The following is a 15,232-nucleotide window of genomic DNA, read 5'->3' as shown; positions in this document are numbered from 1 at the left end:
GCTCCTATTTCCTTGTGTTGAATTCTCCTAAATCCTAGCACAATAGAGGCTCATATTATTTAGGAATTACTCATAAATTCTAGCGCATTCCTCAAGGAACTCTCCTCTATCAATCTTCCCTTCCCACCACAAGCCACTATACAAACTTGTTCTCTCTATTGCCTTGTCTCACCAACTCGTGCTCACAAAACAATTGATCACAATTGTGCCTTTCAATCTCCTTATAAGCAATTTGAATGGGCTAAATCTGGCAAATTTTATTTTTGGAAAGTCTAGGTAGTAAATGATGTTAACTGGTCCAACTAACCCATGCAACTCATCTAGTCTTAGTTTAGAACTTGAGACTCAATCACTGGTCTTTTTCCAAAGATAACTCGCACTAGAAGACAACAAGCTAAGCCTTCCACTTATGCGCATTAGTCTAACTACTTCATAAACTGTCCTAACTTATAGGAATTTGCCCTGATTTTTAATGAATTTCTCCTAAATTTTAGGAACTCGTGCATGGTAAGGAAAGTTGCTTCTTGGTCTCTTTGACTAAGGCACAAGTCAAGGAAGGACCGTTCTCACTACTATTTTCAATAAGAATAAATATAATATTGATCCTATTGGGTTGAACCCATGCAATAATAACAGGGTATTTCTTCATTGGACAAATGTTCAGCTTATATCCATAGTCATCCTAAATATATCAATGCCAAAAGGGATGAATTTCTGAAGGTGTAAACTTTTTTTATTGCATTAAATATTGTAAGGTTTACACCTCAAGAGATTTGATCCCTCTCCACATTTGATAGACTTGGGATTAACATGAATCTAAGTTGTGATTATTACACACGTAATTTTTATTGTGAAATGTTAACATGAAATTAATGTAGCACAAACTTGCTGGTGACACATCTTCATATTGCACTGTAGAATGCACCTCTCTACATTAATGTAACGTGGTCATTATAAAGTTGAGTTCACATATTGGGCCAGAACATGTACTACTTTCAACTAACACAAGATTGCAAGGAACACTGGTTCAGGATGCCCAATAACAGCCTCCTAGAGCCACACCATGCTAAACCAAGTGTGTTATGTCTTTCAGGCATTCTCATATCGAAGCTCGCTGTTAAAACCCCTGATCTCTGCATAGATTTCAGTAACGTACGACAATCCATAACACAGATGAAATGTTATGGTTATAAGCTCTTTCATCATAGATGCTGACAGTATGAGCAAATGAAAAAACACCATATTTGTATATCAGCTCGCCATGTTCATAACAGATAATCTGCATTAAGGTCGGGTGAGAAAGAAATTACTTCTGAGAGACAGAGGAATATCATAAAAGTTTAATATTTCCCTCTTTGTTGGAGCTTTATAGGCTTCTGATCACCCAATCCTGGCTTAGAACATCTGAAATCGTCCATGGAGTAAATGGACCGTGACAGTTAAAAATGCATGAAGATGTGGGAAGCCTTCTTAAAGCAGATGCCTCCCCTGGGCAACTTGCCAACTATCACTTCAGACGAGAATGACAGCATCTCGAGGTCAAACAACAAATTCAATCCAAAGGAGCACTCATAGGTCTGTTCTGTTCATTTTAATTTTTAGTAGATTTATCCGTTCAGCCTATCTTGTGGCATCTCGGCATTGTTTGGTACAACTATAAAATCTCCTTCATAAAGTCAGTTTGCACTTAAATAAAGTCAGCTTGCACTTAATTTTTTAGACGGTTTTAGTATATTATCTATCTATGGTCAACACTTTTGTTGTGAGGGAGCGATTTCTCAGACTCATGTATTTCTGTTGATATATTATAGTTTACAAGCGAATACGAAAGCAATTTAGGCTTCCTGAATGCCTATACTAAAGGTCTAACATGTCAGCCATTAGATGAGAAATCTTCGTACTTTGGTAAAACAAGGTAACCTTCGCCACTTGGGCCATGTCTTGGGAACAAGGGCAGAAGAAACAACCGTCCATATCTTGGGAACAAGAGCAGAAGAAACAACAGTTATTCAATTAAATGAAAAACCGAAATGGTGTAAAGAGGATTTGAATATAAATTATTGCAATTTCACCCACCAAGACAAATCCAACAGATTGCTTAACTACAAGGTGAGATGAGTGCCGTATTAGGTATAACGGCAAACAAGACAGACAAATCCAACAGATTGGATAACTACAAGGTGAGATGAGTGCCGTATTAGGTATAACAAACAAGTAGTTTATTGAGGGTCTTTGTTGATGGTCGTTCTCTCATTAAGAAAGATGGCTTGGAGTCTATATACCAAGAACATCAACGATATTATCTGACAGAAAAATCCAAAATTACAAGCATCGGTTAAATGATCCGTCACATTCAGGGCACTAAGTCCATTACAGTCTATATGGTCAATTAGTAATCAATCACCACTATGATATGAATATATCAATAAGACTCTCGTTTAAGAAGCAATCACAGTAACACCTTCAAATGTTATGAGTTATATGTCTTTCAAACCACTTAAAATGAGTTTTCCAGTATTGTAACTTCTAATTATTATTAACTAGCTTAGACCCATCTTAACTCCAAATCTACCAAACGCTGAGAAGGATTAAATCTTTTTTCACTTTACAAGAGATGCACCTCAAAAGATTTCATCCCTCAGCGCTTGGTTTATATATATATATATATATATATTCTTCCTACATAAAAATACCATTGGCAAAACCATGGGTTGCCAAAAACTGGAGCCCAAAACCTGCCAATGGTAAATTGACTATTTTACCTCAATTTTATTTCAATTATTAAATTTATTTTTTTATTTTATTTTTATTTTTTTAATTGTGCCCAGAGGTCTTCTCCAACCCAGTATGGAAGAGATGGTGTAATGTCATGTCCTGTCCTGTCCTATGTCCTGTCCTATCTTATTATGTAAACAAAAATAATAAATATAAAATAACCATAAGTTAAAATAAAAATAACCTATTGACACATGGTATTGATGTGGAATATAGCTTATTTAAAGTGGTGAAGGCCAGCCTAGATCCATCTTTACTCCGATCTACCAAGCACAGAGATATGAAATATCTTTTCACTCTAGAAGAGGTTTGCACCTCAAGCAATTTGATCCCTTTCGGCGCTTGGCAGATCCAGAATTAAGATGGATCTAGGCTGGTTTTATTTTATTTTCATTTTTATTTATGTAATTTGACAAGTCAAAATGTCCACATAACAGGATGGGGCAAGACATTACAACATTTCTTCCATACTAGACTGGAGAGCACCTCTCAACACAACAAGCTATAGACTCATGCTATTAGATGATAATTACATAAAATTTGCATCTGATGTCCAGTCACATCTCCCAGTGTTGTTGCTTCTATTGAATATGACGGCAAATCCTTTTGCCCAAAAAGTAAAATCAGTGGAGGAGAGGAGGGTTCAAATGCAATATAGTTTAGAATAAAATAAACCTGATCTTCTATATATGTGTATCTGTCAGGTATGCATGTTTTTAACTTTTTCCATGCCAGTTCCACGCTTTACTCCAAGTTCCAAGCATGTATTCATTCAGAACCTAATGATTAATTTACTACATGAACATCACTGAAGCGTAATTGTTAAAGCTAACAGTAACCCAATTTTGTTGGACCCTAACTTAGGTATTAAAACGGTATGAAGTAACATAACATTGAGGTTCTAGGAAATGTTGTAACTGGCACTCAAACAATTATTCCTGGTGAGAAGAGAGAATCTTCGGACAGTTCGTCATGTTCAAAACCGTAATCTTGCGACTGACTGCCTTAAGAACCCTGAGAAATGTTTTGAGATCTTATTCACGAGTTGGCTCAAATACTAGAATTCCATCTGTTTAAACAATATTTACATTTCCTTTTAACCAATTCAAACCCCATTCTAATTTCTAATATTTCAAGACACATTAGACCTTTCTGGGAAATCGCCGTGCCAGATAACAAAGCTCCTCCCAAGATATTTAATAAACATAAAACATAACTAAATGTTTTTGGTTTATGGTTAGCAGGTTCTATATCACTTAAGAGGGTTGAGTATACTTTCCTATATTTATCAAAACTAGTATCAAGAAACTTGATAGACAATGAAACTAAACTAGTATTAAGTAAACTTGATAGACAATGAAACTAAGTAGCAACCAATTTCTAAAAAGAATATTTACACAGGACTGCCTGCCTATCTTTACTACTTTCTGATGATACCTTCATAAGTAATAATAGTATACCATAACAAGCATAAGAAAGTCATTCCTTATCCTCTTTTACCACAACTGTCAGGTAGCCAATGCTAAATCACAATTAGACTACAAACAAATGAACTTGATTTTCCAATGGTAAGCTTTAATCGACAACTTTCTTAGATCGCCAGTTCAAAATTCACTGTACCTATTGCAACCTTATCCATAGCTGATCTGTTAGTCTTTGATCTACCAGGATTCTTTCAAAAAGCAATTATGATTATCAAACAAATTGGCTGTTGTTGATTTGTACACCTGTCAGTGTTAAGGCAACTCCTGACGAGATGAAGTAACAGGAGTTACTGCATAATGTATTCCTCGACCTTGTCCTGCTCGCAGAAGAAGCGCAACTTCAGTAGCTGCCATAGTTGCCTCCTGCAATTAGACAAATGAGTATAAGAGGCTGTTTACCTGAATAAACATAAAACAATATCTATAATCATTCTATGAGATGACTATGGACATTTATCATTAACACAAATTCATTCATATCAATTTCATGTTTAACTGATAGTTAACTCTTTCCATGTTCCTATTTTAATGAAATCAAGAAACTGCTATGGGAACTAAATAAACCCAATGACCATGCATTTACTAATGTAAGATACCATGGGGCCGTTTAGTGTGCAGAGAACCCCAATTTGGAACACAGATATAGAAATATACCTGTCTCTGCCTCCGGCGCTGCAAAATGCTTACTGCCCATGCCATGATATAACACGGCAAGAGAAATCCAGCAGCTCTCAGGAAAAAAAGCTGTTCAACATACAATTCAGTACTTAATAACAATCAACCGGACAAGGAAAAGTAAACTTAAAACTACTTTCCATGGTACGCATCATTAATTAATCATGTTTTACGCCTTCCAAAATGTTCCGAGGGATGAACAATTGACCTAAATTTCACATGGATGTAAAACTATTTAAGAATAAAAGACACAATTCATAAACCAGCACTTACAGATAAATATGCTGAAGAATCATCGTCTCCATCAGGATTATTTATAACAAGAGCATGTCGTAGAAGTAGAAGTGCCATGAGCTGCCAGGAGTGATAATGCAAGATTTATAGATACAGTCAATCAAGCAGCAATGTTAACCAGATTATATAAAGCTTATATATCAATTAAAACGTGTGCTCATTCGAAGCTCAAGCAAAGTAGTTTCCATGAAAGTACAACTAGAGAAGAAAAAACAAATTCAAACATACAGAAGGATTAGGGAAGCATACAATCAATGCGGCTGAACGGCAGAATGCAGCACCACTTGCATTAGCTGCCGCATATTCATCATATTCTGCTTCCAAAAAATGACGCTCTGCAGCAGCCATTGCTAACAAGCGAGGATCATGCAGGTCTAACTGTGCTCCAGGAACACCCCAACTGTTACTACACCAAAAGTCCAAGCAGATAATTAGTCGGGAAAACGTACAATCTAAGCATCCACCATTTATGATTCCACTTATGTCAGAAAATATTCTTCTGTATGTCGAGATCCAAACACAAATATCCTAAAAGTCCACTGAAACCACATAAAATAAGCTAATCTAGATATGTAGCTTTACTAAAATGGTATTTAACATTTGGTACAATTGTTTCAAAGTAATTAAGATATTATTTATAGACATCCCAGGGGTGCTGGATAATTTTCTAAAATTCAAGTCATGTGCTTAATACCTTCTGAAAACCTCTCTCTGTATTTCTATTTTTTCAGATATCTCGACTTCAATCATTTCCTTGGGGGCAAAAACAATACCTCAAATCAATGGGAGTGTCATCAGAATGTGCTGGCTGAGGAGGGGCCGTGTAACCAGGACTATATGGCTGAAATATCAACATGACAAATATATATCAAAGTGAAATTCAATTCATGAAACTTCGTTTGTCAATAAAAGAGTGCGTAAGTTCATCAAGATAGAATCATACAGTAAACAAAGAAGTTAAACCATTTTTTGCTTATAAAATGCTTGATGCAAAAGGATGGATTCACGCAGCTTGTTATGTTGAAGTCTAGACTCTAAACTCGATCGTAGAAATGAAACGCAACAAAGACTCATGCAATGAGCCATTCCTTTATTAGATTTACTTGCAATTAAACAGCAGCCTTGGAAACCTACCGATGAGAATCTTTCAGTTAATTTAACAGAAAAGGTAACTCAAACCATCATACTTGAACTGTACCTTTAGGTCTGTCTTGCAGTTGTTGCAAAAAATGTTAGATGTGAAATAAACTCAGTAACATGCAGTCTTATTGCATAAGCCTGCCAGGAAGATGAAAATCAAAGGATAAAGAAGCAGGATAAGATATAAAACATCACCTGATGGCATATCTCACATATAATACTTCCCTTCTCATTGCACCATCGCTGTACGCATTTTCGATGTGCAAACTGCATTGTACAACAAAACAAGCACCCTGTGGGCATTAACAGACTAATAAATGTACAAAAGAAGAAAATATGCAAACTGAAAAGCTCAAATCAAACAGAACCAAAACCCCCACAGTCGGCTGATACATGTAGACAACACTACATTTTCAGCTGGCCAACACAGATAGGCACAGCTTTATATTGCCTGATGGTATTTACAGCATTCTTTGTCATTGTCACTCATTGCCACTCAAAAACCCTTAGATAATTGAACACCAACAGACCCGACGATGATACATGCCAGAAAGTGACCAGCTTTAACCGATGCTTATGTTCAAATTATTACCTAGTTTTTTGTCACAGTGAGAATCTGATCAAATCATTTCAATCACAGAAATTCAACTGTTCACAATTAACCTGAGCCATTTATCCTATACAAATGCATGGCTGGACAATGATCAATGCAAGCATGGAGGACAATGATTTGAGCTTCAATAAAATACTTTGCAATTCCATTTGCAATGCCAAAATTGCATAATGCATTTAGCCCCCGCAGCTGGCTGATACATGTAGACAACACTACATTTTCAGCTGGCCAACACAGATAGGGACAGTTTTATATTGCCTGATGGTATTTACGGCATTCTTTGTCATTGTCACTCATTGTCACTCGAAAAACCCTTAGATAATTGAACACCAACAGACCTGACGATGATATATGCCAGAAAGTGTCCAGCTTTAACCGATGCTTGTGTTCAAATTATTACCTAGTTTTTTGTCACAGTGAGAATCTGATCTACTAAATCATTTCAAGCACAGAAATTCAACTGTTCACAATTAACCTGAGCCATTTATCCTATACAAATGCATGGCTGGACAATGATCAATGCAAGCATGGAGGACAATGATTTGAGCTTCAATAAAATACTATGCAATTTCATTTGGAATGCCAAAATTGCATAATGCATTTAACAAGGACATGCACTCTAGTCTGCGTGAAGAAATTCGATATCCGTAAAACATTTAGCAGTTAAATCCAGGCACCATAAGGCCAAATTAGACATACAAATGTAAACATTACAAAAACGGAATAGGGCTAAATGTGCAAAGAAAATAAACCTAGGCTTTAGTGATGAAACTATCACAAAATTGTATCCAGACATATACACGCAAATAAAAACTGCATAAAGGCCTGAGAATTTTCAAATTTACATAAGAAAATGAAAGTTTCAGGCTGAAACTGCCTGCAATCCTAACTACTAGCAAGATAAGTTCATAATGTTATAGAAGGAACGGCTGGTCTACAGTCATGACACAAGGAGAGAAATGGATAAGCACGTTAGGGAAAATCTGGGTAAGACTAGCATAGACTCATCTAGGTCTAACATGCACCTCTAAGTGCATGTCCTGAGTTCCATTATTTGGGTTTCATTTGTATGACTATGAAGTTTGAACTAATACAAATTTGAACTTTACAACCTCAAGGTGTATATCAGGTTTGGGTTGAAGTAGATCTGTGCTAGTATTCGTATTCAATGCACCATTATACACACAAAAACTGAAAAATCAATGGATCAACCCCAACCCCCCACCCAAGCTGTATAACACACATAGCTTCTTCTCAGTGTGTTTTGCACCTTAATCAAGATAGTCCACAACAAGCATACACTACTACACCTATTTGGGATGAACAATTGTATCCTTTTTTTAAGAAATACTTGAAAAAACATGTCCTGATGGGCTGCATTGGAAAGAGTGAAATTCCTTCAGCTTAGGGCCAAGAGGTCTGAAATTTGAATGGTATCTATTTTACAGATTTGCATCCAGCATCATCCCTATTGGAACTCATGCAATACTGGTCGGGCTGACCAAAGCAAGAATGGAACCCAGTGGATGGCTCTAACACTATGTTGACCGCACCAGTGAACCAATGCTTCATTTACGATGTCATCAATTTTGAAAGATCTCACATCAAGATCTTTTTCAGTTCAGATAAAACATACCCACTGGATGGCTTAACACTCCATTGACCTCCAGTACCAGTCGACAATTTCATCCATTTTCCGAATCACATGTGATGTTCACTCTTACAATCTTTAGCTTTATAACTTTTGGCTACCAGTGGTACAAATGAGCACCATCAATTTCATCAAGATCACCCAAGATTTACACCTAATCTCATCTGACAGAATATTAACACAGTTACGAAACACAATTTTACACATCTATTTCATCAAAATCACCTAAAACTTACACCTAACCTCATCTGACAAAAAATTAACATAGGTACTAAACATGACTTCACACCTCTGAGAGACCGTGTCAACCAAATTATCGCATAGCATAACAATTGCATCCATTTTTCTAATCACATATCATAGATTTTAACTCCTTACAATCTTTACAATATCAGCTACAAAACCTTTGACTATCAATGGCACAAATAAGCACCGTCTTTTCCATCAAAATCACCCAATATTTACACGTGGCCTCATTTGATAGGAACTTAGCACAGTTACTACCATGACAGCACTGACATTAACACGACTTCACACCTCGGAAAGACTGTCAACCAAATTCTCACGGAGAACACACTCACCAAGTTTTAACCTGAACCACCGTGGTGGAAAGCACTCCAATTTGCCAATAAAACACAGCCTGACAGACTATCATAAAGGAGATCCTAGATCGTCAATCAACATTGGCTGCTGTTGGAGACACCACTACCATGTGGTTGCCCCATTGCCATAAACATAGCCATAAAGATCATGGTATGTCACAATTTATATGATGTAGAGGAACAGCCCCCACAACCACTATGAGATAACACAAAAAACTAGAAAAACCAGAAACAGGAGATAAACCAAGGATGAAAATGATACCTTTAGACTGCCGCTGCAGGCACAGGGGCTCTCCATGTTCTTCTCCTCGTCTTCCTCTTGGCAGATGCGGCATTCACCCAATTTAAACGCGTCAACAACATCGTCACATCCAGATTGATCAAAAGTAGATTGAGAAGGAGACCCATCTGAAATCAGGGGCAATTCTTCCTCTTTCAAGTTCGGAGCCTCGCTTTTCTCAGACGCCGATGGGGACCCAATCTCGACATGGGTGTCGAAGGTCGAAGGAGTTATCAGACGGTCGACATACAATACCAGATGATCCGACATGGTGAAAAAAATTGTCCTACTTTGAATGGGGTAAAGGGAACCTCTGGGGTCAAACGCTTTACAGAACCCTTTTTTCCTAACAGAAGCCTCTCTCAACCCTAATTCAGTGATTCACAGCAATAAACAGAGCTCAAATTGAGGAAAGAATTCCCGATCGCAAAGGAGACTAGCAACCCCGCAATTCAACTGGTCTCAGTCCAATTGAATCTGCCATTGATTAATTGCATTTCCATAGGCTGCCGGAAAAAATAGACCAGACGCTTTTAAAGCTAATTAAACAAAGTCCGCGAAAGCAAACCCGGGCCTACTGTGCCTCACACGCGAAGCTGGCCGCTCCGGCACCGAACCTCGAGTCGTCGGCTTGCGTGAGGCGCCTCGTGACTAGACGACTGTAGATTCGGATTTCCCCGTCATTGGTGGGACTTCCGGCAACTGGCCACAGTTGGATAGTGTATCTTTTCCCGTCAGTAGCCGTCGATTTGGAGATAAACTTGGGATTAACAAGGCGGTGTTGCGCTAGGGCCCCATGGAATCTGCAAAATTAGGAAGTAGGATAACGGTGATCGATTTGCCATAGCCTGGCAGCAATCTAATTTTAGATCAGATTAGAACTAAAGGGATGAAATTGCAAATTTCTATTCTACGAGTGGATTCAAAAGTTTCGTAAACCTTTATAGCTTTTGAATCATTCAAGATGCAGTTACAAATTTAGTAGGAGTTAAAGTTTCATTAATTTGGAATTTTAACTAAGGAATAAGTTTAAATATTTTATTTTAGGGATATTTTAATTATTATTATTAGAATTTAGTTGTGTAATTATTAGTGAAATTATGGGTTTGGAGTTTTGTTTTAAAATTGTTTTTGTTTGGCTAAGAGCTTGTCTTCTTCCTCATACTAAGTAAACAAGTTAATGGCAGTTGACGAGAGTAAAACCTTGCCCCCTTGGTTATTCCAAGTGTGGTTTTCCGTGAATAATAATGATGAGTAAGGTTACATTGGCAGATAGCAGCGAGTGATGAATCAGCTTGCATTCACGAATAGCAGTGAATGACAATTGTCCTTGTCCTCACTTTTGGTTTGACGTTTTCCCATTCTTTGAAAATTAGTGAAATTATAAATTTTCATCATTTAGATTGTATTTCAAAATGATGTTGTTTCAATTAAATTTAAAATTTGTTTAGGAGAAAAAATAAATTGAGAACACAAATTATGTGAAAATTGCACACTCAAATTCACAACTTCAATTTTTGAATTCAGGGTTTTGTTATCCATAATGAATAACGAAAACATGCTAAGAGGCAAAAATGAATTTGGCATGAAAAACCTTTAATGCATCTAGATTATGTATCTTAACAACTAACCATAATATTCAGATTTTTCTAAGGATCGCTCTGAGCTGGCTCGCTGTAGCTCTCGCGCGCGCCCTTGACCTCCCGGCGAACTGTCGCGGCTGTCTGGGCCACAGCCCCAGCCATGGCCCCTGTTCTGGACCCTCCGGACCCCCCTTCGGATCCTCAAAGCGCGTTTTCTGCCCTGGTGAAATCGCTGCCTCCGCAACGCCCCAGGCCCGCCCTCTCAAAATTCGTGAAGAAGCTGGATGGGCTCCAAGAGGTTCAGTTACCCCCAGCCTTGCCCCGCATGGCCGCTCTGTCTCTGGCTGAAAAAGGCCTCATAGGTCAATTCACAGGCCTCTAGTCTTCTCCCAGAACCGTCCAAAAATGGGTGGAGAGAAATTGGTCCGATAAAATTCAAGGGAATATCGCCATCAGGTTTTGCGGGAAAGGATATTTTACATTCCACTTCGAATCTAAAGAGGACAAGGATCTAATCTTCAGAAACGGACCCTATTTCATGGACTCCAAGGGCCTGTACCTTAACAAATGGACCCCAGATTTCGACCCTGAACTGGACGTCCCTAGTGTTGTTCCGGTTTGGGTTCATCTTCCCCATCTCCCACTCCACTGCTGGGAAGACGAATCTGTTCGTGCCATCGGAATGCAGTTGGCAAATACATCGACCGTAGCAAACCGAAAGAGAACATGCAGGCCTGTGCGAGGATTTGCGTTGAAGTTGACCTAGGCAAAGGACTCCGCGAAGCAAAAAAACTGAAGGTGGACGTCTGGAGCCATATACAGCAAATCGATTATGAGCAGATCCCTTTCAAATGTAAGGTATGTCACGAATACGGCCATTTTGCCAACCGATGTACTAAACTTGTTGATGCAGAAAGCGGTGATCAAGAAGGCCAATGGGAACCTGTCAAAAAGAAGAAGTCTGCCCCAGCATCCAAAGCTCCTCTAGAATCTGACCCTCCTGTTCCCTCTGCTCCCTGTCCCGCCTCATCATCCCCTCCCCTTTCCTCCCTTCCCCTCCTGATCCCCCCTCCCCTCCTCTTCTAACCCCTTCTTTGTCCTATCATCCCTAGATCCTCCCCCCGAGGATCCTTCTCTGCCCCCCTCTCTCCCCTCCGATCCTTCAGATCCTTCCCTCCTCCCTATCACCCATTCGCAGGCTTCCCTTGATCCCCCCCTTCCGAGGCTCACAAGAAGTTCGTCCAAAGACCATGGATCCTCATGCGACTCCTTCAAGAAATCAGGTCCTGGAAGAAAATCTGCAAAGCAGCATAGAGACGAGAACGCTCAGAAAGACATAGCCCTGGGCACTCAAACCCCTATAGAAGCTTTCATCCTGGGGCAACACGAGAAGGAGGCATCTCAAGAGAGGCGAGCACCTCTCCGTAAGCCAAACATCCAATGATGAAAATCCTGTCTTGGAACAGCAGGGGTCTAGGGCACCCCTCCAAAGTTTTAGCCCTCAGAGAACTTATACACAGTGAAAAGCCAGAAATTATTTTGATTCAGGAGACAAAACTTGAGCAACAAGATATAAGAGGAATTATAGATCAGCAGAAACACTATGTAGGTTGTACCAGCGACTCAAGAGGAGCTTCCGGAGGTATCGCTACCCTTTGGGCACACAGCAAATGGAACTGCATTTCAGAACATTTACACCAGCATTGGATCAGAACGGTCTTGGAAAATAAAATAGACAATCAAACAGTAGTTATCTACAATGTATACGCTCCCAACCAATACAGAGAGAAGGAAAGTTGCTGGGACGATTTGAAGGCAAGCATCGACGGGGAAACAACTATAAATATTATAGTGGCAGGCGATTTTAATCTGATCCTTCATGCCAATGAAAAAAGGGGAGGATGCTTTTCGCCAGACCCCTTCAGAGGCCGCCTGGAAGCTATCATTCGGGATCACGACTTTGTGGATGTGGTTCCAAAAAACTGCAGGTATACCTGGAGTAACCGCAGGCTTGGAACTGGCAATATAATGGAACGGCTAGACAGGTTCCTTATAAATGTTTCGTTCCTCTCCTCCTTTTCAGCGGGGCATGCTAACATTCTTTCCACCTCTGCCTCGGACCATTATCCCATAAAGCTCACGTTGGAAAAACACTGCCCTCTTGGGCCAATCCCTTTTAAATTCAGTCCGCTCTGGAGTTGGGACCCGGCAGTCAGAGAAATCATTCAGAGATCCTGGATCCAGCACGTTGAAGGCTCACCAGGGTTCATCTGGGAAACCAAACTAAAGAGAGTCAAACAGGCCATCAAAGAGTGGGCAAGAGCCAATTACAAAGAACCTGAAGAGATCAAAAAAAAAAAAAAAAAAATGACCTTGAATGCATCCAAAGAACGATAGAGGTTCATGGTCTCTCTCAACAGAATAAGGAGCAAGAAGGTGCTCTTTACGCAAAGTTGAGCCATATAAATAGAGAAGAAGAGATAAAATGGAGACTAAAGTCAAGGCAGCTCTGGCTGCAAGATGGTGACAAAAATACATCTTTTTTCCACAAACAGGCCACGGCTAGAAAAATCAGGAACAATGTTAGCTCAATTTTGGACAATGAAGGCAATCAGCATAACACCCAAGAGGCCATCAGAAGGGCTGCCACTGATTACTACAGAGAGCTTCTAACTGAAACCAAAGGAGAAGAGGATTACGCTGACTTTCTCCAATACTTGCCCAAAGGAGTTACCAAAGAAATGAATGACAACCTGGTAAAAGAAATAGAAGAGGAGGAGATCAGAAGAACAATCTGGGCTATGAATCCTGATAAGGCTCCTGGGCCTGATGGATTCCCCATTTGTTTTTATAAGGCCTTTTGGGGTTTAATAAAAAAATACTTGACTAAGATGATCAGGTGGATTCAGAGAAAGGGCAAAATAGGTGGATATACCAATGCCACTTTTTTGGCTCTCATCCCTAAAGAAAACAGGCCCACTTCCTTTGCTCGGTTTAGACCCATTTCCCTCTGCAACTCTTCATACAAAATTATGGCTAAAATCCTTGCTGCTCGCCTTAAGCCCCTCCTCCCCTCCTTGATTTCGGACAACCAAGGAGGATTCATGGCCAACAGACAAATTATTGACTCCATCCTTTTAGTTCAAGAAGCCATCCACTCGAGCCTCTCTAGGAAGGAGAAAGGATTTATCCTCAAACTCGACCTCGCCAACGCCTTTGACAGAGTTAGACATTCCTTCCTTACTGCTGTTTTAAAAAAGATGGGCTTTGAGTTGCCCTTCATCAGCCTCATCACTGCTTGCATCTCTGGGCCTTGGATTTCCCCATTGGTTAATGGCAGACCGGGCGAAGCCTTTCAATCCTCCAGGGGTCTCAGACAGGGTTGTCCCCTCTCCCCGTACCTATTTATTCTTATGGCTGAATCTTTTAGCCAAGCTTTGGACTACAACAGAAGAATGGGCCTTATAACTGGAATTAAATTTGGAAATGGAGCCAAGAACATCAATCATTCTCAGTTCGCCGACGACACCTTGCTTATTGGAGGAGCCTCCACCACTATAGCAAGGAGGTTCAAGACTCTTCTCGACAAATTTATGGGGTACTCAAGAGGTTTGGTTAACCAGTTGAAAAGCTGTATTTTTGGATGGAATGCTTCAAATTAGGTCATTCATAAGATCGCTAATATCTTTGGCATCACTTGCAACCTAGAATGGACGCATTTTTCCTATTTGGGCATGCCTGTGAGCCTTAAACCTCTGAAGGCAGGCACTTGGGACATCATCATTGACAAAGTGAAGCGGAAAGTGCAGTAGTGGGGTTCAGTTTGGCTTAATCCAGCAGGACGGCTCATCCTTCTTAAATCTGGTATTTCTTCTCTCCCCCTTTATCGTTTTTCTCTGTATCAAGCCCCCTCTTCTTTTCATAACAAAATGGAAGTTATCCTCCGCCACTTCCTTTGGCAATGAGGGAAAATTGATAAAAAGAAATTCAATTTAGTCAGCTAGAAACAAATCATTCAAACCCAGGACAGAGGAGGTCTCAGAGTCAGATCCCCAAATTCAAAAACCTGGCCTACGTAGGGAAGATAGTCTGGAGGCTCATCACTGGTCCTTCAACATGGTGGAAAAGGGTCCTG

The 15,232-nt window shown here is 39.7% G+C and overlaps 1 protein-coding gene across 2 annotated transcripts; it reads right to left on the bottom strand.

Annotated features, from left to right (window-relative positions):
- Positions 1 to 4,217: 4,217 nt before the first annotated feature.
- LOC149165943 (uncharacterized) lies at positions 4,218 to 10,122 on the bottom strand. Of its 2 annotated transcripts, none has more exons than XM_089432426.1 (7): positions 9,497 to 10,122; positions 6,564 to 6,635; positions 6,002 to 6,069; positions 5,478 to 5,628; positions 5,208 to 5,288; positions 4,914 to 5,003; positions 4,218 to 4,622 (listed from the first exon to the last, which is right to left on the bottom strand). In XM_089432426.1, exons 1-7 carry the CDS (start codon positions 9,782 to 9,784, stop codon positions 4,512 to 4,514), a joined length of 861 nt encoding a protein of 286 aa, XP_089288552.1. In that variant the 5' UTR covers positions 9,785 to 10,122; the 3' UTR covers positions 4,218 to 4,511. The 2 variants fall into 2 exon arrangements, with proteins under 2 accessions (XP_089288552.1, XP_089288551.1); XM_089432425.1 differs by having other exon boundaries at positions 5,478 to 5,634; positions 9,497 to 10,119.
- Positions 10,123 to 15,232: the final 5,110 nt, after the last annotated feature.

The sequence above is a fragment of the Pinus tabuliformis genome, chromosome 5_1 (genome assembly GCF_031772625.1).
Source record: "Pinus tabuliformis cultivar Carrire ecotype Pingquan chromosome 5_1, CPIR1, whole genome shotgun sequence".
NCBI lineage: Eukaryota > Viridiplantae > Streptophyta > Pinopsida > Pinales > Pinaceae > Pinus > Pinus tabuliformis.
The sequence above is the reverse complement of the archived record's forward strand: the minus strand, read 5'-3'. Positions and strand labels throughout refer to the sequence as shown.